At 43.3% G+C, this 24,369-nt stretch overlaps 1 protein-coding gene across 1 annotated transcript; it reads right to left on the reverse strand.

Annotated features, from left to right (window-relative positions):
* Nucleotides 1-692: 692 nt before the first annotated feature.
* On the reverse strand, nt 693-24,135 carry LOC119180905 (leucine-rich repeat-containing protein 40-like). The gene is made up of 13 exons (XM_037432042.2): nt 23,820-24,135; nt 21,896-22,086; nt 19,629-19,702; nt 16,403-16,532; nt 15,311-15,434; nt 13,667-13,809; nt 11,816-12,079; nt 10,129-10,295; nt 9,013-9,120; nt 4,661-4,771; nt 4,304-4,381; nt 3,308-3,493; nt 693-1,169 (listed from the first exon to the last, which is right to left on the reverse strand). Exons 1-13 carry the CDS (start codon nt 23,983-23,985, stop codon nt 1,064-1,066), a joined length of 1,848 nt encoding a protein of 615 aa, XP_037287939.2. The 5' UTR covers nt 23,986-24,135; the 3' UTR covers nt 693-1,063.
* Nucleotides 24,136-24,369: the final 234 nt, after the last annotated feature.

A 24,369-nucleotide genomic window follows, 5' to 3' on the forward strand; every position in this document is an offset into this window, starting at 1 on the left:
TAACCATAAGTTTAATAAAAAAAAAATGTGTTTAAAGAGAGCTAAATTTTATACATTGTCATGGTACGAGAGAAGAACTGCAACTGATTACATACCATCAGCATAAAAAGTTACGTAAATAGATAAAACTTAATTGCCCTAAGCTACAGATTAAAAACTTTTTTTTCCAAGTAGCATCTCTCCTTAAGTACCCAAACATAAAAACATCGACCAATTCGCCGTAGTCTGAAGTGCAACCTACAATGCAATGTTAGTTATTTAAGGAACCAGTCACTAAATTTGGCGATGCTTTAGTCACCATAAAAACAGAACTGCCCTTTTCGACTTAGTGCCCCTCCTCGTCACGCGAATCCGCTAAACACTGTATGAGAGCTTAACCAAGCACCAAAAAGCAACACTACAACAGTCGTACACGAATTAGCTAACAGCATACGCAAGAAGCATCTCTGGCGATAGAAGACCTGCATTGTCTTTCCATCTTCATCTCGATGCAGCGTTAGTTACCCTCTTCTGCCGATATTGCATCCATTTAAACTTGCAGAGTTTTCAGTTCTCGTAAGCCGCACGGTTTTCGTCAGTGTTGGCAACATGGTGATCAGCAGATTTCAATAGAAATCTTCGCACACTGCACCGATGATTCCCAACGCGCTGCAGGAACTGCCCAGTGCAACCACTTCTGGCAGTGTTAGGGGTATTTTATACGAACACATTTCAGTTCACACACCAAAATTTTAGCCGAAAAGTCTACCTTAAAACAAATCACAGCAATAAAAGGCTAGTATCATCTGACCCCCTCGCCCATTATTTCACAATCACCATAGCCAAGAATTTCTAACTTGTGTGCCCTGTTATAATGAACAAACTTTTTGCTAAGACGATTGCATATTATGTTCACAACCGACTGTAGCAAGAAAAGAAAAAAATATTCCTTTGAGCAACCAAAGAAAAATGTGACAATACACGGAAATGCAGCACATCGAAACTCTTGAAGTGAGGTACAACAAAGTAATAAATACGTCAATAAAATAAAATACTTCTCTGAAAAAAAAAAAAGCTTGTGAGCTCATCGAGGGATGCGGTCTCTCAGGAATTCCAGCAGAGCTGGGGTGCCCTTGGAAAGTATGGCTGGCCGTGGATTACGGAATGGATTCCCTTCCAACTGCAGAGATCTGCAGAAAAGAGAAAAAATCAGACATGAAGGCGACTCAGGATGAATTTTCAAGTGGCTTCTAGTGCGGATGCAGCAGAAGGTTCTAATCTGAACCTTTCTTCTTTTGGCCATAATGAGGTCAGAAGTTCAAGCAACTATACGCTCAGGTCCTTCAAGGGGTGCAACGGCGAAAATATTATTTGAAACAATTTTCGAATCAGCAAAACGTTACTTTTGGAACACAAAAATCCAAATTTGGAGCACGTTACGAAAAACAAAATATTAATTTTTTATCACCAAACTTAAAGACCAAATTTGAAGCAGTATAAAAAATGAGTCTTACATTTTGAAAAAAAATATGTACGAATCATTTAACATGCCCTAAATCGTGCAGTGCGAGTAAGAGCACTGTTATTTCAATAAAATTAGTATTATGAACCACCTCACTAAGCAAATAATTATATGGTTCACAGTAGCATTTGCCGCACTTGACTGCAAGTTTAAATGTAGATCTGCCAAGCGCGACCTCTGAATACAGGGGTTCGTAGGGGTATCGAAAAAATAAAAACTGGCATACAGTATTTTTTAGGGCACCAGAAATGTCATACACTGCTTCAAATAATTGCCAGTAACTTTTTCAGACGTCATCGATCCTACTAGTACTCACAATTATGCGCCATATACACGCATTAGTAGTTGGACAAAATGTGCTATGTCCCATGATTAATAATAACAGCCCCTTCAAAATCAAAACGCGCTTTTCCACAGAGCGTCAGTGTACTGCGGCAAAGGTGGATTAAGCAGCGTTCTGCACGAGTTGGAACAAGTCATGAAACACCGCTATGTACTCCCCCCCTCTTTTTTTTTCTTTTTGCAATGGGATCAGGTTAAGGACACAACTTCTTGTCTCGCTTGCAATGCCGATTCTACGAGACAAAGTAACAACGGTGCGAACTTGTTGGCCCGGTGATGGCACCGGATATCTATCGCCGAGACGACGCAACTTCAAGACAGAAAAATGTTTTATGTGCCGTTGCTAAGGCAACCAACGTGGTCGCCAGCAATGCCGATTTTCGCAGCACATAGAGTCTGTTCGCGTGCTAGAAACGCAGCATACGCTTTAGTTGCTAACATACCATAGCCATGTTTGCTGACAAGGAAGTTCATCTTTCCCGCAAAACGTTGGTGGCTACAGCAATGCTTTTTGTTTTCAAGTTGTGTCGTCCTGTCGATAAGTATTCGCAGTGGTGAGCGTATCGATGGCGTGGGGCTTTGTTACTTTATCTGGTCTATCGCGTGTCCCGAGTGCCCTGACCTAATGGGGATATATATATACCGTAGCTTAGGGCTAGGATCTGCGTGCTTGGATTGATTGATGACACAAACTACTAGCAGATAGTCAAGGTGGCCGTTGTTTCTTGCCGAAATTAGCGCAGCTGAGAAAACTTCGAAACTGGCTGGGCATTTTGGCGCAATTTCAGCAGATTTCATAGTTTCGGCAACGCTCGGCACAAGAGTGTCGAATGGTATCAAATTGGCGCAATTGGTGTTGCTGTTGCACCCCTGACCTCTGATGTACAGTACAACCTCATTAATACTTTTCTAGGGAAAAAAAATCTTGAAAATTAATGGAAGATCCGGAAAAACATAGGATTTGAATCCAGTAAATATTGAGGCTGACAAGAGCATATTGGAGTGCAAGGAGTAAAAACATTTATTTCTAAAGAAACAGAAGGACTCGTCATTTTTTGTACTCCTAGCATCTCGCTAGCAGCTAGGTGTCAGCCAGCTAGATCCGGTCTTGACAGGAAACGATGTCGTGCTCTCGTGCCTTGAAGTCCCGAGAAAGACTGAATATTGCAAAACTGAAAGCTGGGACAATCAGCGTAAACATTAAGAACCACTACTGCTGTGGCAGCAAACTCATGCCAGCGGCACGAGTCAATTTAGTGTATTGACTCGGCGAGCCGGCAAAATGTTTCGGCAGAATACCAGGTGGAAACAGCCCGCAGAAAGCGCGGAAGCCAATGGGTTAAAGATGCACATAGCAAGACACCTTTATCATCGATGAAATGCCAACGGCAGTTTCATCTAAACACACTGAGTGGAGCAGCTGCCTGACTTAAAGTAGACAAGGGTATAAAGCCAAAGACTCACCGGAGCTGCCGCATGTTGCCCAGTTCAGGTGGCACCTGCCGGATATTGTTGTTTCTGAGATCGAGCACGGCAAGCTGCTTCAGCTTCTGCAGCTGCGTCATGTCCAGCTCCTCAATCTTGTTGTCAGCCGCAAACAGTATCTCCAACGACTCCCAGCTCATCACAACTTCGGGAATGCGCGAGAACCTGCATATTGATTCGCCACGGCAACGCCCGTTCGTAACAAATCTGAATGCCCCGCGGAGCTGATTCGTTTTGTGCAGGAAATTCAAGCAGGAAGCCGAACTCTATAGCATAGTCAATCAACGCACAGTGGAATGCCAACACAACGCAGTCATCATGTTATGATTGATTGATTTGTGGGGCTTAATGTCCCAAAACCACAACATGATTATGAGAGACGCCGCACTGGAGGGCTGCGGAAATTTCGACCACCTGGTGTGTTCAGCATGCACCCAAATATGCATAATCACGTTATGATGCTATTGTGACATCACATTGAATTTGTGACTTCATAATAAAGTCACACAACGTGACATTTCGTGATCACGTAATCACATGGCACAGTCATTGACAAACACAAGCGGATTACAGATTCAATGGGAAACCAGGCGAGCCTGCAGAAAGCTCGCAAATGCCTTTGATCTTGAAGACATTGCAAAACCAATGGAGAAAGCTTTCACAGGAGGGTGGGCACAGATCAATACGTCGACAGGGGAGAAAAATGAGGGGGGGGGGGAAGAGGTGGCTTTCACATTTGAATCACCATGGGCAAATGCATGAAAGTCCTTGCTAGTGTTTTTCCCCATTTTTCTGAAGACTCAAAAAGAACCACCTGATGTTGTGATCGGCGCAACAACATAGCATAATTAAGCAGCCAAGCTAGTGGGCGAGTGAGCGCTGCTCTGAAGTACAGAAACGACAATCTCACAACAGGCTTGGCTTCGTATACTGATGCATGAGTGCAGTCACTTATCATATGCAATCAGAGCTCACCTGTTAAACGACAGGTTGACCTCCCGTACATGGGAGAGCATGGACATCTCACCAGGCAGGTCGTTTAACTGGTTGTTCCTGGAAGAAATTAAGAGGGTTGAGAACTCCGGCAGTGGCCAAGGTTTTTGATAATTAGCATCAAGAGTATGCAGCTTTCAAGACTGTGCATCTCCACGAGGATATAACTGTTCTTATCAGTGAAAGTAAGCACGTCTGCCATTATTATCTTCATGAATCTCAGCTCTGAGGCATTAGACCGAGACTTTACGTAAATCCTGCAACTGTTCCAACTCAATCATAGGTGACCTGCAGTCAGGCGCCAACGATTCTGCAAAAATCCGTCGATATTTTACTTACCTCAAATCCAGGAATGTGAGTCTTGTAGCAAGGCACAAGAAGCCCGGAAGTGCAGTCAACTTGTTAAAGCTGAGGTTCAGCTCTGTCATCACGGGACAGGCGGCTTCAAGTCTGGGAGTGAGTGAAAGAGAGAAAAATTCATTGGAAATATTTGGTAAATAAGAATAAACTGACAACAAAAATAGGTGCATATTTTCAATATAAAAACAGATAGGCAAAAAGAAATGTTTAGTTCTCAACCTATTTGTATGACCTGCATTGCAGTGCACATATAGACTAGCGGAATCAACGAAAGGAACTTCAGCTCCACACTACCGACTCTGTGTTTGAACAGAGCTATCCAAGGCTCCGTAGAGCAAAACAGTTTTTCTATACAAACAGAACTAACTTCCTCTTCTTTCTTCTTTCTTCCTCCCTCCCTAAACTAAATAGAAGTGCTTGGTGAAAACAGCAGATCAATTCAAAAATGAAAATTACCAGAGAGCGTCTTCAAAATGAAGGATTTGGTACCTCCAAAATCCTTAACTTCATTGAGGTCAAGCACCATACCGCTCAGATTAAAGAACACTAAACATGTTCACCAAAAAGAAGCTTACGTTAATGCGAATACAAGAGTGTGTTGCGAGAGAAGTCGTAAATTTTTATCAGCAGAACAAGGGTGATGGCATGTAGAGCTTCTGCTGACCTAGTGGCCTCAGTGTTTACAGGCACATCAGCATGTTCCCAGGAGTGAAGCTACCGTAAAAACCGGACTATAGGTCGGACCGCAATATAGGACGACCCCCCAAAACTTCGAATCGTAAAAAAAGAAATTTAAAAAAATCGCAAAGTATCGCGGCACACCCTTACCTTGATAAAAACGCAACGCAACTAGCTGCACTGTGGTAACATTCATTTTTATTTAGACACTGTTCAATGCTAGGAGGTCACGAAGTTACTCGGACTCATCCGAACTCGAGTCGGATGATGTTTGTTTTTCACTAGCGATGTCCCAGAGTGCATCGTCCTCTGTGCCGTCTAACGCGTTGCTGATGCAGCATTTGCGGAAGGATTTGCGAACCATCTCTTCCGGGAGGGATTTCCAGGCTGACGACACCCAGCCACAAACGGTTGCGAGCGGTGGACGCCGTAGGCGGCCAGCGGGGGTCTTGGGATTGTCTCCCAGCATCCACTCACTGTAGAGCTCGCGCACGCGACCTTTAAACGGCTTGTTCAGCACAACGTCCAGTGGCTGGAGTATAGATGTCAGTCCCCCGGGGATGACAACAAGATCCGTCTTGCCATCGGACAGCGATCGCTTCACATCGGCCGTGAGGTGACCGCGATAAGAGTCGAGCACCAGCATGCTCGGTCGTTGAAAAAGGGCACCGGGTCGCCGGTTCCACACGAGCCGGATCCATTCAAGCATGAGGGATTCGTTCATGAACCCCTTCTCGCTTGCCCTCACGATCACATCCCGAGGGAAGTCCTCCTTCGGTAGCGTTTTCCTTTTAAAAATAATATAAGGAGGCAGCTTCTTTCCGTCTGCTGTACACGCGAGCATCACGGTAAACCGCGAATGCTCGTTGCCCGTTGTCAATAGCTTCACTTGCTTCGCTGCTTTCTCGGTCACAGTCGTGTTCGATGGCATATCGAACCAGACCGGAGTTTCGTCAGCGTTGCCCATGTGGCCCATCATGTAGCAACGCTGTCGACGAAGCTCGATGACGAAGCGCTGATACTCCACAAGCTTGTGCTCGAACTCTGCGGGTAGTTTTTGGCACACTGAAGTACGCCGCCGCAGAACAAGGCCCTTCCGCTTCATGAATCGGCGCACCCACGATGGCGAGCCCTTGAATTGCGCCCTCGTGAGCCCCGAGTCGCGCGCAATCTCGAGCGCTTTCACGCGGATGCACTCCGTTGTCACGGGTAGCGACCTTGCGCGCAGCTCCCGTACGAACTCGACGAGTGCCGTTTCCAGTTCGGGGTGAACTGCAGTCCGTCCACGAAACGACGTTTTCTTCTGGTTGCTGCAACTTATGATGCGCTGTTTCTGGCTCCTCCAGTATCGGATGCTCTTCTCCGTCGGGCCGAATTCTCGTTGTGCCGCCAGGTTGCCGTGGGCTTCCGCATATTCGATGACTTTTTTCTTGAAGCACATCGTGAACTGACGTCGGCTGCCACTCATATTGAAGGAGATAGCCTCAGATGGGGATAATGAAACAGCGCAAAACCACCGCAGCCACCCTTGCTTCGCAATCGGGACAAACAAAACGCAAAATGGGCGTCGCGGCCGCCCAACGATGCTGTTGCTGATGCTCACGATGGCAATGGAGCCTACCGACTTTTGTCAACCCATTGTTGCAAGACTTCCATAAGTTTTCTGCCAATGACCGGTATATAAGACGGGGGTCGACTTTTCATCGCGTCTCTTTGAAAAAAAATTCGACCTATATTCCGGTTTTTACGGTACTTTTATCCAGTGAATTTACGAGTCTCACTTTTCCAGCTTTCCTTAAAAATGTTGCAAGCCACTCCAGCGCTAACAGAACAGCCGGCAGGAAAATGTTTGCACATGTACAATATACTACGGGAAAAAGCGGTGCAGGTTAGTGACCACTGAAGATAAGGCCATTTCACTAAGAGCACTGTTCATGCAACATTGCCAGCTTAGTGTTTTGAGATTAACTCAAGCTCCCTCAATGCACCCCAGTTGCACAGTGGCTACAAAGGAGAGCATCACTGACACATGCGTGACCGAGAAATCGGTGCTCAGAGGCGCAATCTTGCACACTCTAATAGAACAGAATGCAACATCATGAATGATCAGGAGGAAGCAAACAGCCAACAGGCAAAGAGGAAGCGTCCTAGAAATATGCAGCACATTTTTATTCTGCACTGGGAGACTGTCTAACACGTTCAGAAATATTTTCAACGTATGAAGAAATATAGAATTATTATTACTAAACATCAGGGGGCGTTGTTTTTCAAAATTTGAAACTGAAGAGCCGTATGACTAACAAGCTATTTGTGTTAATGTCTTCACTGGGTGCTAGGTAGTGTCGCAGTTCCACAAGGGACGTGTGCTTCTTTAGCCGGAACGCTTACGTTTTGATCTAGTCCGAATAATGTGGAGACCATTTTAACACGATAGCGTTAAAGAGCTCGTGTCGCCGAAAACCCGCCGCCAGCGCCGGCCCCGCTGGTAGTGAGCGAAAAAATCATCTGTGCGTCTGTGACTGAAAAACCAAGTTACCGAGATAGCCGCGGGAGGCCGTTACTTGTTCACGCGTGTGCGTGCGATCGCACTGAAAAAGTTAAGTATTCGAAAAAAAAGAAAGAAAAGGGTGCTTAAGGTCACAAGGTGCGTGTGACGTTTTTTGATTGCCCCTGCCATTCCTCGCTGCTTAGCTTTCAGCCCTTTCGTTGAGACGAGAGAAGAGATAATGCAATTGCTGCATGCGATAAACCTTTGTAACTCCACTCGCACTGGACGGATTCTTAAAATTTTTGCGGCGTTGAATTCATAAGGCAATAAGCTCTTCTAGTGAATTCATTCCATGGTTACTTGAAAAAGTGTTTCAGGGCCCCTTTAACGCATTTTGTTCGGCAGGTGTCACGACAAAAATGAGCTTATTCAGCGATAATAGCGTGCGCTGGTTCAATATGCTGTGTGCATATTTGTGTGCGTGCATGTAACAAAACATTTGAATAAGTATGCACTTAGCGGTTGAAGGGTGCACTAAGGGCCATATTTTGCTATAGTGTTCAACTTTCAAAGGCGAAGTTTAAGGGCCCCCAATTTTGTATTCGTTCAATCTGACGGAAACGCATCTTTGTCTGCTCTGTGCTCTTTGCCTAACAGACCATAAAATTATTGATAGCCTTGCACGTTCCAGTTGCTGTTCTGTGATCAGCAATGTAGATACGAAACAGTCTGTGATCTAGCAATTTAGATACGAAATCAAACAATGCCTTTTTCCATGCATTTAAATCATTTGTTCATTTACCTAACCAAACATGCAACCACCCTGCTGTTTTCATTCACCCAAGGACCACCGAGCTAAGTTGTACATGCAAGTTCATATCATTCATATCGGTCTTTGCTGCAAAGGCATTCCCATTACACACAAAAGAAGGAACTTAACCAGGCCGTAAGTAGTCCTTCTGCTTACACATCATTCAAGTGCAGCTATGTTCGTAATGGTGATGTGGGACAGTGCATGATGAGTTCAAACTCGTTACGGCTTTTTGTACTAGTTTATTAAAACTGAATGTTAATTGTTCAGCTAAATGCAATTTAGAGTACCTAAAGACTACTTCAACGCTGCGACCATCTTTTATATATTTGAAAGGAAGGAATACGAGCATACCCTTTTGGAACAGATTCAAGGGCGTTCTTGCTGAGGTCGATCGTGTTGGCCTCACACTCAGCCGCCATCTTGAAAATCTCCTCGGGGACATCATGCAGAGATCGCTTGCTGCAAGAAAAAGAAGAAAACAAAGGTCCACATCACTATATACTGCCCTGTACACTATGGGCTTTACACTAACAACACGTAAAATATAGTGCCTAGCCAGTAACTACCAATAAACACTAACAAAAAGTGAAATATAGTGCCTAGCTAGTAACTACCAATAAATTGTGCAGCCCAGTGCACCATGATACAGTATTATCTAACACATGAATTATCTCTTTACTGTCAAAGTCTTAAAAATAACAAAAAAAGAAAGCAGAAAAGCTCATGTCCAAACTATGCATTTTTCTTTTCAGAGCTCTCTGGAATCGGCACATGTAGTAAACTCAATAAATGCATTGAAGAGAACATTTTTCCTCAAGAACATAAAGAAATTGATAGGTAACTACTATGAAAAAAAGTTGGCTTCCCTTCAAGGCTTGCAGTCAATTTTCCTAGCAGTATTGTCTCGTGGCTACTATAACCACGAAGAAAACATAACTCAATCTGGTAAAGATGGGACTTTTTACTGGGCGACCTCGTGCCAAGATGAAACACTCAAATCACAGCGAGAGCAGACAAAGGTTGATGATAATGTTGGCGGAGCATGTCTTTTATAAAAAGGTGATCAAACATTCCAGTGTTAACGCTGGTGCTCGTGTTAGCTCCAGAATAAACTCGACTACTTGCATTGTGCACGCTATACTATAGGGATAAACATCACAATGTTTATCAAACAATGCGAGATGGCCTGTGCAGAGAGGTGCTAACAGTTCTGGTGGATGGAGCCTAATCAATGAAAAAGTAAGCGCACAGTTAAAAATATTACTGCGGTACTGTAGCACATTTTGTGTGGGAAAAAGAATAACTCGACGCACTGCCTAGTTTTTACCGTCTCGGTAAGATAAACTTGGACAGTTTGCCAAGGACCATCTCGGAAAATCTATGATAGTGGTCATGCGAACCATGCAGACATGCCATACTGGTCTACAGCCGGCAAAGTACCACAAAAGGACCTCGGTACACACCGACCTTAGTTCCAGTGCATGGGTTGTCTTGAGGGCAAACTTCTCGATGGACTCGATCAGGTCTGAGCCATCGTTGAGGCACGCCCCTCCGGACAGCCGCTTGCGGGCAGCACCTTCCGGCGACTCACCCAGCCGATCTTGCAGCCACTTCAATAGGTGCACTGTACCCCTCTGCAGTTGTTGAAGAGAATTGATTATTTTCTAGGGCATTATGCTCTAAACTGAACAATATGCAAAGGCAACACACCAAATATCAAAGCGATAGTAACATTGTTTGAAGGTCAGGGAATAAACAGTCTGTGATCGAGCATGGGAGATATGAAAATAAACAATGCCTTTTTCCATGCATTTATACGATTTGTTCATGTACATAACCAAATCTGAAACCACCCTGCTGTTTCTCTAAAGGGAGATGCAGGTAACTAATAAATAAAATAGATATGACTAAGACGCATGAAGTAGCGGGATGTCTCTAATTTTGACCACGTGGAATCCTACAGGGCGATGCAGGGAACTAAAAAAATAAAATAAATATGACAGACACATGTGGCAGTGGGATGGTTGGAATCAATTTTGACTACACGGAATAAATTTCAGCAAAACAGGCATTTTTGAAATTTGGATTATATTAAGCAGTTGTAAGTTTGCCCCGTGTAAGACCTACGGTATGCAAAAATTTCGGACATACACTTTGGGACCCATGCATGTAAATATGGACATTATGTTACGATTCCTGGCATTAAAGACTAACCCAGATAAAATGAACCTAAAGAACATCCCAAACAATTTTGACGTATTGATAATTTTACAATTTGTATTTAAAGCCCTCAGGCAGCTCGCTTCATTGCACAATTGCACAATTCTATAATTGTTATGCTTTGCCTCATGACACAAATGTGTTGCAGGGAAGGTCACTACAGCAAATCTATTGGAGTTTTAGCAAGTTATGGATGTAAGATTCGCAGACACAGTAAGGCTGTACAAAAGCACTCCTCTTTTTTTTTTTTCCAAACCGTGCTTTTGCCACTCCCAGTTCCAGTGACAGTGCACACCTTTAATGACAGGTTCCTCATAAAAAAAAAAAGCATAGGCTCACAGGCAACAATGTCATGTGACAACCCTGCAGAAATGTTTGGAAAAGCTTTTGCAGTGTTGCCAGTGGGTGCCTTCACTGGCAAAAACAGGACTGAGAAATGATGAGTGGTACCATTTTATTGTACCATATCTGCACACCGTATCTCCATAACTTGCTAAAGGACTGTTTATGGAGTTGTGATGGAACAGCTTGTCCCTCGCAGTAATGCACGCAGCACAGTGAACCATATGAAATAATGACCATTTACATTTACACAGCGAAATGAATTCAACATACAATCAGTTAGACAAAAAGAAGCATACGGCTATTCTTTCCATGGCCTAAAAGGAAAATTATGCTTTCTTTTGCCCACTTACTCATTGCATTAATTTGGTTTTGTCTGAAAAAGAAAACAACGCGAAAAAATTCTCGTTATTTCATCCTTCCACACACATAAAATACAGTATGCTGTGCTTCTAAACACATTTTCCACAGAAATGTGGCAAATGTTTGATACATACAACATTTAAGCACACAAGGGTTCAAGGATACTCGGGCGCGAGTAACAGCAGAAGCGTGAAGCGGCAACCCTGTACATTGATGCCGGCGAACCCACCTTGACGATATCCCTGCGAATGGCCCTGAGGGGATTCCCCTCCACACCGAGACCCTTGAGGTGTGCCAGGGTTCCCAGTTCATAGGGTAGGGATGCGAGATTGTTGTTGGACAAGTCGAGCCGCTCCAGGCCTTGGATCATGGTGATGTCCGGCGACAGGGCCGAGAGCTTGTTGGACTTCAGGTCCAGCGTCTTGAGACTCAGCAGCGTCTCTATCACCTCAATGGGGAATTCCTCTATGGCGTTGTTGCCGACGTGAAGCTCCTGAAATGCAACGAGGGGCCCTCGTTTACTTTCAAGTTGACAGCGAAGGGTTTCGGAAATTTAAGCCTTGCTGCTTTTATACCAATGTGTGCAATTAAGGCCATGAAAACTCCCCACACCCCCATAACATATATGAATATAATATAACTGTTGCGGTTATACATCCCAAAATTCCAATAGGATTATAAGGAACGATGTAGTGGAGGGCCCTGGACTTCAGTCACCTGGGGTTTTCGAACATGCACCTAAATCTAGGCAGCATTTCGTCTCCATTGCGATGCGGCTGACACATCCAGGATTCCATCCTGCGACCTTCGGGTCAGTAGTCAAGTACTGCAACCACCACACCACTGTGGCTGGTGTTTTTGGAAGCCGAGACGGTCAAGTTTCGTCCTATACACTCCCTTTCGTTTCTAGTTTTGCATGTATAGTAGACTCATTAAGCAGAACCTGAAGGCACCAGAAAAGCAAGCTCCAAGCAACAGAAGTTTTGTTTACTGAGGCATGAACAGGGCCGAAGTACTCACATAATGAATTATATCATAGGCGGTTGCTTCAATTAAAGCAGTAATTTCCATTTACCATATTACTGTATTATAATTAAGTTGTGGAACTCTTGCATTTTCCGGATATTTCTCAACTCGTGCGACATTGAGCGGCGGTCCCCAGTTGCCAAGCGAACTTGATGTCACCAAGCCAAGTATATATATGCACTGGATCTTGACCTTCAAGGTAGCACCGATTTGGGATTTCTCCTGTGCGTTGTTGAACAATAGAAATTAGCAGTGTGTGCGTTAGCTGAAAGCGGCCTGCGGGTCTCTGTGTCCAATTGGAGTATCTTGTCTCTTACTGCCCATTAGCAGCGATTGGCATGTTCCAATAGGAAACACCGGTTCATCACTGCCTGCTTTGCACCTCCCCTAGTTTCTTTTCTGCACAACGCCGCAACGAGTACCAGCGTCAACGCCACCACCAGTGTAAGCGTTAGCGCAGATTGCTTTGCATCTACACATGGTTTCCTTAACTGGTAGATGGCATAGTTTTTTTTGTTTAAGTAAAATTTAAAGCATGTTACATATTTTACATAATCCAAGTGTAGCAAATTAAAAATAAAATCAATTTCGCCAATTATCAATTGCACCCTACCACTATCCCAACTTTCTCATCACCCAAGTTCTCTTTGAAATCATTCTATTCGACAGACCAAACTCTGGCCTTCCAGAGTGCCCGCGAATGGGCCGCCATGTTTGGCTCGGCGGTATGTAGGACTAGCCGGGGTCTCCCTTGCGTCTTCTCTGGACCCAAATAAAGTTTTCATCATCATCATCCTCATTCACACATGCCTATTTAGGCTTGTGTGAATGAGGATGAATGAGGCTTGGGCGAATGAGGGGAAAAAAAAAAAGAGGAATGAGGAAAAAAAAAAGCCTTCGGTTGTGAAAAGAACCTCCAGAGTGTGACTTGAGCATACCATGAAACCGATTCATACAAGGCAAATTCTACAGCGCTGGCCGGAAATAACAAGCACTGGCTGCAAGGCACACGATAGTGCAGATGCAGAAACATCGAGCAAAACTTCGAACTTGCCATCAGGCGTGCGCAGGCAGTGAAAGGTGGCAGCGCTGTGAGCTCATTCTGTTGCGCAAACAGCTGCTCCAAGTGGCAGAGCGAACCGATGGATTCTGGCAAGCTTCGTAGTCGGTTCGACGACACATCAAGAATCTGCAAGGCTGTTGATAAAAAAAGAGAAAAAAAAAAAATGAAAGCTATGCTGTGAAGAGTTGGCGCTCATGCGATGTCAATTACAGCAGAAGCCCATTTCAACATTATTACCTTACTGCGCACTGCTTAAAACAGGAACACTTGGGATGAAAGACTAGACGGACAGTCTAGTCCATTTGGTCTTTCATCCCAAGTGTTCGTCTTTTAAGCAGTGCGCAATAAGGTAACGATGAACGGCTACCAACTCGCCCAAGCAAGTTCCCCAATAACCCACCTCTACATTTCTCACCTATACCCTGGATCCATCCTGCAGTGGATGGATACGGTGTTTCATGGAGCCAAAAAAACATCCCTTCCCTCTAATGATGAGTTCAGAGGAAAAAGAGAAGGAGGAGCAACATTCTTGAAATCTCGTGAAAGTGACGTAGGTCGTTCCTCCAAAAAGGCATAACCTCAAGAGTAGTAGGAAGCTTAAAGCTAAGAGATGAAAAATTTGCGGGAAACTGGCACTTCTATTCTTTATTTCTCTCTCTTTTTTTTTTCTGTTGGGGTTTAACGTCTCGCCAATTCTCCTCTTCTGCTAAGGTAGGAGAAGGAGGTACGGAGAAGGAACATGTGCTTTTTAAGCTAGGCAGTGGCGCCCTTGAAGGAAAGACTGCTTCTGGCTCCAGTAGCATCCCATGTTCAGAAGTTTGTTCTTTTTTATAGTTTTTTTTTTCATTTCTCACAGTACAAGCAAATGGTGCAGTTCAAAAATGGCACATACCGCTGAAAATATTCATTGAAAAAAAATGTCTCCTTCTCTGTCTAATGGGCACACCTTCAATTTTCATCCCAAATTAAAAAAAGTAACAGCAATTACCCAAATATAAAAGCTATATGCCAAGAAGGCATGTTTATGCTAAGAAGGCATTTACTTGCTTGGCGAGGCGGTGGCCCCGTCTCTTGTGCGCCGCTAGAGTCAGCCCTATGTTTCCAAAATGTTCTTGCTAAATTAAGTCGAGATTACTTTTTGGCTACCATATTTACTTAATTGCAATGCACACCTTTAATATATATATATATATATATATATATATATATATATATATATATATATATATATATATATATATATATATATATATATATATATAATTTTATATAATATACATCTTAAAATTGCATGCGAGTTAGATTCTGGTAAAGATGTTCAAACTGTCTCATAACTCTATTTTTGTTTTTGGATCATGTAAGTGAGGTGTGCGTTGGAATTGGGTAAATGTGGCACTTCTGTTAATTATATAATTTTAGGCCTTGTTCGTTCATTTTAACCCAGGTTTGAGCATTGTTAGCTAGCCCTCTTAAGTGCTTTACTGTGGGCTTGATCACACCACTTGAGATGTAAGCATGACAAGCTAGGGCCCTAAAGTGCTCTACACTTGGAAGGCAAAGATGGTTGGAAGGTGCAAGTTCAAATGCACGTCTTTAACACTCGGACAACAATTTCTGAACTGTAGCGTATCTTACCGTTCATGCTGCCAATTTCAGGAGGAAGCTCGGTAAGCGAGTTGTGCGAGAGATTAACGTTAGCTGCCCGAGACAGGAATCCTATCATGGCTGGTAACGAGCTCAGCTTGTTGTGGCTCAAGTCCTGCAGCACATAATTGGAAAAGACGAAAGAAAAAAAGATCACCGTGTGCACAAAAAAATTGCGTGCAGTTACCAGTGTGCATTTGAGAACATGTTTAGCATCACGGCTTGCAACCAATGTGCTGATACAAAATACACCAAGAAGAATGCAAAAGTGCCAAAACAAACTACTCCAGAACAAAGGTCTTGTTATGGTTATCTTGAAACACACATAACAGATGACTTATTCAGGAATGCACAAGTATGTTACATACATAACATTGCAGCTCAGACTCCTGGCTGCTTGACTGATCTCGCCCTAGCGCTTTTCACAGGAACCAATCATCAGCACTATGTTGGTGTTCCCACTTGTTACACAAATGTGCTTTTTCGTTTATTGCTACCTAAAAAGAGCTTATATATATATATAAAAACAGCTTCTTTTCATGCATCTTTAACATTGAAGATGCGATATCAACCAAAGCATTTGCTACAAATTATTTCTCACACCACTGCCCTTTACGAAAGGGAACATGTCAGCCTGTGGCCTGCGCTTCGCGGCAGCTGCCTACAGCACCATAAAGAGACAGCTAAAGAAAGCATGTCCACTACTAACCGCATCACTCGTTGCAAGACTGGAGCGGGTGCGTTACCAAGCAAGGCTCGTCCACTGGCCATCACTTGCTATTTTGTTAGCCAATAGATGATGCCGAAAGCGGCCACAAAGTAAAACAGCTAGCCGTTTCAATATCCAAACAAAGAATGAGTATCACGTTCCTTCCGTACCATTCGGAAATAGTAACAAACTTGAAAAGTCGTTACGCTAGTGAGATGTTTTGGAATCTATCGACAATAGCTAAGGCAATGCTCTCGCGGATGTTACACACTGGTAACATCCATGTGCACAGCAAAGCATTACAACTAGGAAAGCTAATATTCTGTGCTGCATGCACAAAAGAAAAAGAACGCTAAGCGTTGAAAATGTCGTACCACCAGTTCCAAAAGCGAGAGGTTGCCAACATCGTCGCCCAGCTCGGCCATCTCATTATGGTGTGCAAGCAGCTGCCTCAGCTCCTTCAGCTGATAGAAGGAATCAGGCAGTCCTTGTAGCTTGTTGCGGCTGAAAGAAAAGTTTAATTACACAAAAAAAGTTATTGCTGTGTTTTTGTGGTATCGAAAACAAATGTGCTTAGGTCACACCACTTCAGTGCCAGGAAATTCACTTAGCCTTTTGTGACACACACGGTGATCAGTTTGCGAATGCATGACATTTACATAATTTGATGCTAATGTTCTTGAGAACATATAAAGAGAGAGTGGGAGTGTTGGAATAAAGTACACTTAAACCTCGATATAACAAACCAAGATATAATTAAATATCAGTTCTAACGAAGTAAATAAAAATAGTCTTGCAATAGACATGATGCTAGAAATATGGCTTTATAACCAATTTTCGGATATAACAAACTGATTTTCGCATAAGATGTAGCTTTGTTATAATAAGGTTTGAGTGTATTTTACATTTTATAACAATTGCTTGTAATTACAAAATGACAAATATCTAATTATTATGCAGTCAGTCATGCCATGGTTATTCCTAAAAAGAGTTCAACAATCCACTCAAATTACCCGAGCTTGTTATCTGATGATACTAGGCACTCCTAACAACAATGATGAGGCCATGCCATAAGCTTCATCTAATCGAATTTTTGTATTGCACAAGTTACATAACCAAAACAGCAGGCCTCTCATGTTTTTATCTTATGCTGCTGCATTCCTAGTTTTCCACTGTCCCACAAATTGTACTATGCATCACTTAAGACTAACTGCCATGCCTTTCATCTTAGCCCTGTCTAATTGCATCGAAAACACATTCAGAGTATTGGCTATCTACACGTGCAAATGAAGACATCACCATGTTTCTTTTCATTTTTATTAGATGCGACTAGCCTGTGTAACGGTGTCCCTCTGTACACCCCCACTGCGCATGCTCGCGTCTCGTGCTGGCCCAGGAAGACACCCACAACACTGTCGCCCCTCTCCCTTGCAAGGGCGACACAGGCAGCGTCTGCTAGTAAAAAGCAGACTGCTCACACTGCACAACCATTCGCTGGCCACCCCGTTTATATAGGTGCTGGATCGCGCATTCGGAATTCAGTCAAGGGCGCCTTTACTTGGTTTTCGCTTGAAGAGCCCCAGCGTAAACATGGCCGCCAGTGTAAATGTCAGCGACACTGCTTCACATCTACACATGGTTCCCATTAGCGGGAGATGGTCTAGGTTTTTTATTAAATGCATTTCTTAGTCGGGCTATGTCAGGCGTCTGTCGGGATCCGTCTACCGCCCTCTCCCATAGAAACAGCTGCGGACATGCATGTCTCTAGTAACTGGAGCCCCCACCATGTTACGCTACCGCTTCGGCAGCCATCAGCAACAGCTGCGGGCTCGCACGCTTATCGTCACCCCTAGCAACCGGAGCCCACACCTCCTTGACTTGAACGTGACTTGCTACCACCTCAATGCAATGCATCTGAAACACACTTGTAGCGCTTGTGCTGCCAGCGTTTGTGTAGAGTTTTTTAAACTGTGTACGCTAGCTATTAGAGCTGGAAACGCATAGTGCGTTTCTCACGACAGAAAAACACCATGTGCGGCGAATGGCGCTATTGGCTGCACGGTGTAAGAAAAAAAAAAACATTATTCTTCTAACGCTGGCTTCTCAAATGCGAAACACTGTTATGGACGCTACGCAATGCATTCGAATTTCCTCACGATTCTTTTCGGAGAGGTGGGGGCAATTATATTTTCTTTTGTTTTATACTGACTCGGACAAACCTCTTATAAACATCGCTTTAATTAGCTACCACAGATTGTTTTCGGTACTTTAACTAACCACCTGCATTTTCGACACTAGTATTGAAGCTCTGTATTGACACGTGCGAGCTTTCAACTGCTTACGCTTCACATTATAACTTTATTTTGGCTGCACCACTTGTTCGAAATTTAACTTCTCAGAATGATGTAATTCCTTATCACTCTCATTGAAGATTGTTAAGATGACAATATAAAAAAAAATATTATTAAAAGAACAGTGGATAAAACAAGGAACTGCACATTCATTTTTCGTCAACTGCTCTATTTGTGTAGCTTGCTGTCTGACCTTCTGAAACACTATTTCAGCATGGTTCAAAAACACTGCGATCGGCAGTCATGGCTCCTGAGAACATGCGAGTCATACAGCACAGTAGAGGGCCTCAAATGTACCATTATTTTGAAATGTCGGGTAGACATTGCTTACTCTTTTCTCGACAAATGATGCCGCAAACTAAAAGGATCACGCCCGAAACACAAAGTGCGTGGGCATTCACTGATTTGAGCATGGCAAGCTGCATAGTTACCATGCACACCACAAAATCTTTGCGACGTGCCCGTGCATGTACTACTGATCACATTGAATGTTGAGCAGGTGATATGAATAAAAATAAACAACCCCTTGCAGTAAAGGTGCAGAACGAGTGCCAACAACATGCACCTCAATTTTTTGGGGGATTTTTTCTGCTTAATTGTATGCCACTATCATCATCCATATCTCAAAAGTGACTGTTCTTATTAATAACATGACAGGAGCAATGTTATCTCAGCTGCCTTTGTAAAACCAAATTTTCATGTATTTTTTTGCTGAGGAGTAAGGCGATCCATACTTTTTCCTTGATAGTAGCCATTTGACAGTGAGACTATTTGAGAGCGCTGCTTTCTAAAGCACGCTGCAGTCTAGTCACGAGTAACTTTCCCAGTCTCAAGGGCTTTCTTCATCAACAAGAAAAAAATGAGCATGCTATTAGAACACTATTTAAAATAACTCAGTTAGGTGTCATTTGAACATGCCTACACATGGCTCATTGACAGTTTGACAATTAGGTCAGTACTTCCTGAGTTACAAATATAATTATGACTGATTAGTTGATCTTAATTATGTGACAGCTGGGACATCCCTTACAGTATATGTGCTCGAACAGGGTTTAACCCCGTATACCACTTCGAAAGTCCACAAATGCAGCCCTACAGAAAAAAAAATTAAAAGATAAGTACCAGATAACAAGTAAGTACAGCTTCAAGGAAGGTTTTTTCGGGACCCCTTTATCAAAGAGACTTCATGTGCCAGCGATTTGCACCAACTACAAGCACACCACACAGAATGCATAAGTGGAGGGCTTGCCTAATATTCAGCTTTGTGAGGTGGTGGAGGTTTCCAATGGTGTCTGGCAGTGAAGTGAGAGCATTGTCATTCAGCTGCAGTAGAAAGAGATATAAAAATTACAAAAAAGGAAAAGTCAGGTCGAGGGGCAGCCGAGGAAGAAAGAACAGGATGTAGGTTAGCAAAGCAGAGCTCCCCCCCACAATAGTCTGGTCTCGCGCCGCGCAATCCCTCAAATCAAAATGCAGGCATCGTGCCAGGAAAGGCATACATATGGATGCTCGTGGCTGGGGTCAACCGAGCGGAACAAAATAAAAAAGGATGTCGCGACGGCAGAGATAAACGGTGTGCCTTCGCTTCCGTCGTATGCTGGGTCCACCGTATGCTGGGAGCGATGAGGATTATTGCCAAGCCAGGCGGAAAAGCAGCAGCGCTAAACCCGTTCCTGGGCGGAGCGCTGTGAGTGTCTACTTGTATCAGAGACAATGAGGTGTTCGAGCCAAGATAAACAGGGTGTGGAAATGTTTGCTCCTGGAGATTGCTACAAGTACAATTCAGCTTTTTGAAACAATATACTTCTTGCTCACTCAAATCGAGAGTGTTTTACGCAGGGCCATAACTTTTCATACTCAGTGATCCATGAGAAGAGACAGAGGGGGAGAGAAAAATAAAACTCGGAACATCATGCACACTCGCTGTACCATTTATCAACAAAAGGTGATGTTTGCCAATGAAAAAATTTTCTCAACCAGCAATGATGAAAAAATTCCATACAACCATAACCCGTTTGTCGAACCAGTTTATCGAGGTGTACAAAATATTGCGACGATCATGTAACCTCCAACGAACATTTAGAAGCTTGCCTCCCTCAATAAGCAACAGGTAACAAAGTACATGTAATGAACTCGAAATAAAAGGGCCTCTAACAAATCTTTTTCATTGCTATCTGTTGTATGCGTTGACTATTTATGTTTTCAAGAGTGTCTTACTTTGTTGGTGCTATGGTATTATGATTTCACTTACATTTTGCTTTTGTGAAAACTGAACTGTTTCCCATAGGCGTTACAAGATCTTTCCCTGTGTAAAATTACTGTGTTACCGAGGGCCTTTACGCTGAACAAATATATATCCCAATAATACAAACAGCAAGGAACGCACATGTAACAGGCATTCCCACTTATGCCTGATGGCTTGTCACTGTCCCTCAAGAGGAATGCATGTAACCGTTATCTAGGGCCAGTGCTAACAAAAAAAACAAACAAGGGTCACATTAAGAGATAAGAAGAGAGCCAAAGAGACCACGAAGAATCAAAAAGAGGAGCCGATGCTATTGTTCGTGTTAAATAAAAGCACTGCACCTGGGCAGGTGACGCAATGCGAACGATGTATAACCGGCGGTCAGTTAAAATTGACGGAATGGACACCAAGAGATGGGCTACATATGATGGTAGAGTGTCAGCTGGAGAGATAAAACTGGGGAATCATCAGGCACCGAACAGAATAAGCTTGCTCAGGACAAAATAAATTGGAGAATGTTGATAAAGCTCTTCATCCAGCAGACATAGATGGCTGACGAAGGAGCAGCGATGTTCTTACAAGAACAAATACATCACTCAAGTGTTTTTGCCACAGTTGCTATTTTGTGAGACAAAGCACTATCAAACATATACCGAATGTAGCAGTATTGCCTCGTTCACCGTATTAGCGAAACTATACAGGCATTGTTGAAATATGTTAATACTGCTACGATACACCCTCTTGCCAATATACACATTATTAAACAGGTTTTAAACGATGGCTTTTCAAATACTGCTGCACCGCCTTTCCGAAAGTCAATCTTTTAATGCAATAGAATATCCAATGTTTGCAAGCAAGAAGGAATTGCCTGATCTCTACATGCTATAAACTCGTACATCAAGAGTTTCCGTAAATTTATATCTGGCAGCATAAAATGGTTCAAGGAGTTCATTGGTTGTATAGCATGACACTTTATTGCATATTAATTTGTTAGCAATGTTTACATGGTTTTTTATTTTAATCTTCCTAATAAGCCTTTTCTTAGACTTCAATGATTATGTCTTGTATGTTTACTAGCTTTTACACTATACTGAACTTGCCTCTACAGTGGGATGCAGTATTAAATATAAGTGAATTCTTCATAGCATGCAAATCAGTTCTGCAGAGACCCTAATAGCATGCAATCACAGCCGTGTCAGCAAATTGACAATTGATTACGTCAAAGCTTGGTGCTTTGCATGCAGCAATAATAACATTATTAGGGTTTCTACCTCGAGAATGAGGAGAGCATGAAATTTCTCTATGTCAGGTGAGAGCCTGGACAGGCTATTGGACGATAAATACAGCTTCGTCAAATCTGCTTGGTCCCACCACCGGTCGCCATCGCACTCGTCGAGCGAAATTGAAAGTTCCCGCCTCTCATCCTCCGTCAAGTTGTTTATGTTCCAAAGCTGGTCTGGAACTGCGAGAGGAGAGTAAGACGTAACAGTAATGAAATTAGCTAAACTCTGATAGTTGTAGTTGTCACAACATGCCCAAAATTTTTTTGATAAGTGACATGTCTTTTCTCATGATTAAATTTTAATGTATCCAAACTAGCCTTTGGCTAGGGATTAAGATGCATTTTGGTACTGTTGTAAACTAATTTATGTCGATATATATAAATTCAATTCAATCTCCTAAACCCAGGCAACCAAACACATTATGCAAGATAAGACAGCTTGTAGAAGCATTTTCATTAAATGACCACATACTATTTGCAGGCAGCTGTTGTGAGAGCAATATAAGTTTGCAGTGACAGGATGCCAGGCATGCAAGCTGCTACTGATTCTCACTAAAAACAACAGTACGTTCCAAAGCTGGTGGGAAAGCCCGGGAAAAAAAAGTAAGAAGTGATTTACAACAACGGAATAAGTTAAACTCAGATATGTGTGGTTGTTGCAACACGCTCAATTTCCTAGCTTCTCAACCCAGGCAACCAAACACATTACGCTAGATTAAACCACTTGTGGAAGCATTTTCATTAAATGACCAGGTACCATTTGCAGGCAGCTGTGAGAGCAATTAAATTTGCAACAGCCAGACATCAGACATGCGAGCTGTAACAGGTTCCTACAGAAGAGAATGAGCACGCACTGGATATGTCGTACCATTCCATACAAAAAAAATGCCTGCGACGATTAAGTCTTTGCAACAAACTTCAGGATTCAGTTTCTCAGTGCATAGAATAACCCTACAAGCAAGCACCGATAGGTTGCGGATATCGCTAGCGAGCCTATATCCTCCCGTTGCTAGGTAACACAGCAACCTGTACATTATACGGTGCAGCAACAGGAAAGCCCTCGGGTTACATATAAGGTTAAGCCAGGTGAGCTGCCCAGCACATGGCAAATTGGTTCCCAGATATAAACGCCTGATTAGTTCAAAAGAGCCAGCCTAGGTGGAGCCAGGATTCTTTTACTGGAGATTTGTTTTGAACCTGCCTGCTTTCATGAGGGGGGTGGGGGGGCATGTGTCAATAGTGGACATGTGCAAACTTCAGGCGGAAAGTCAGTGCCCTTACCTCTCCCTCCCAGCTCAAGTTGGCGCCGTCCCCTCAGACGAGTCGCGTCAAAATTCAATGCAAGTGGGCCGCGACAGCTGTCAACAATCCGAGTTCGTCTCCACTTACGTGGCGTCAGTAACTAAGCTTCTAAGACGAACTACTGAAAGAGACCGCAGCCTGAAAACGGCGAGGTTGTGAGGGGAAACGCGATCCAGTAAATTTAAATTTAGCACCACGCCATCTTAAACGAAACCACGATATAAATTCGTAACTGCAGCAAGAAAAAAAAGAGAAAAAAAATGAAAACGCACAACGCGCTAAGGAGATGTCTAGAACTGCAGCAACACTCAAATCTTTCGAGATGTATAATTTGTCATCGCGTCGGATTGCTCTGCCATTAAATTTCACGGATTTATTTCCCAAGCCGCATGGCTTCAGTCGGGGCTGTTTTCGCAGGGCCGGTTTCGTGGTTTCGTTTATTTATGAACACTGCGGTAGAACGTTAGACAACGGAGTAGCACATGAATTTTTCATCTGCTCGGAAACAAAATGCATTTACGAAGTGGTAAGACAGGGGAAGAACTCGAAGCCAGTTCCCTGCACTGACAACAAAACGTGGCAAGAAAAGGATGCGAATGACGACCGCTTACCGTCAGCCAGGCCGACTCCAGTCAAGTTGAGCTCTCCGCTCTTGCGCGCCAGCTTGATCACATTTAAGCTGAGCGCGGGTGGCTTCTTTTGCGAGTCGAAGCATGCTTGCGGGTTGGACCACTTAAACCTGTGTCCGGGCTGCTGTGCCTTGGGGATGCGGGACATGGCTCGTTGTAGTGTGTCGAGGCGAGCGTCGAAGAAGAAAGCTCCGCTCGCCTAAGCCATCGGCGTTTTGTCCGACCGTAGCACGCGCACAACCGCTATAACCGCACAACGACACGACTCGCATGCGAAATCAAAACGCACGCAACCGGTGAACACCACAACGTTGAAAACAAAATACCACAGACAAAAAAAAGAGCAACAAAGCGCGACCTGGATAATAGCATCCAACTTAGCCGGCCGAGTTTCGTATATCAGCAATCATAACAAAACAAACAAAAACTAGGCCACAATACTTTTATTAAAAAAACTTACATACAACTAAAATTGTTATTGCTAAATAATTACCTAAATTACAAAAAATAAAAAAAACGTCATACTAGTTTT

Source organism: Rhipicephalus microplus, chromosome 10 (genome assembly GCF_043290135.1).
Source record: "Rhipicephalus microplus isolate Deutch F79 chromosome 10, USDA_Rmic, whole genome shotgun sequence".
In the NCBI taxonomy this organism is placed as follows: Eukaryota; Metazoa; Arthropoda; class Arachnida; order Ixodida; family Ixodidae; genus Rhipicephalus; species Rhipicephalus microplus.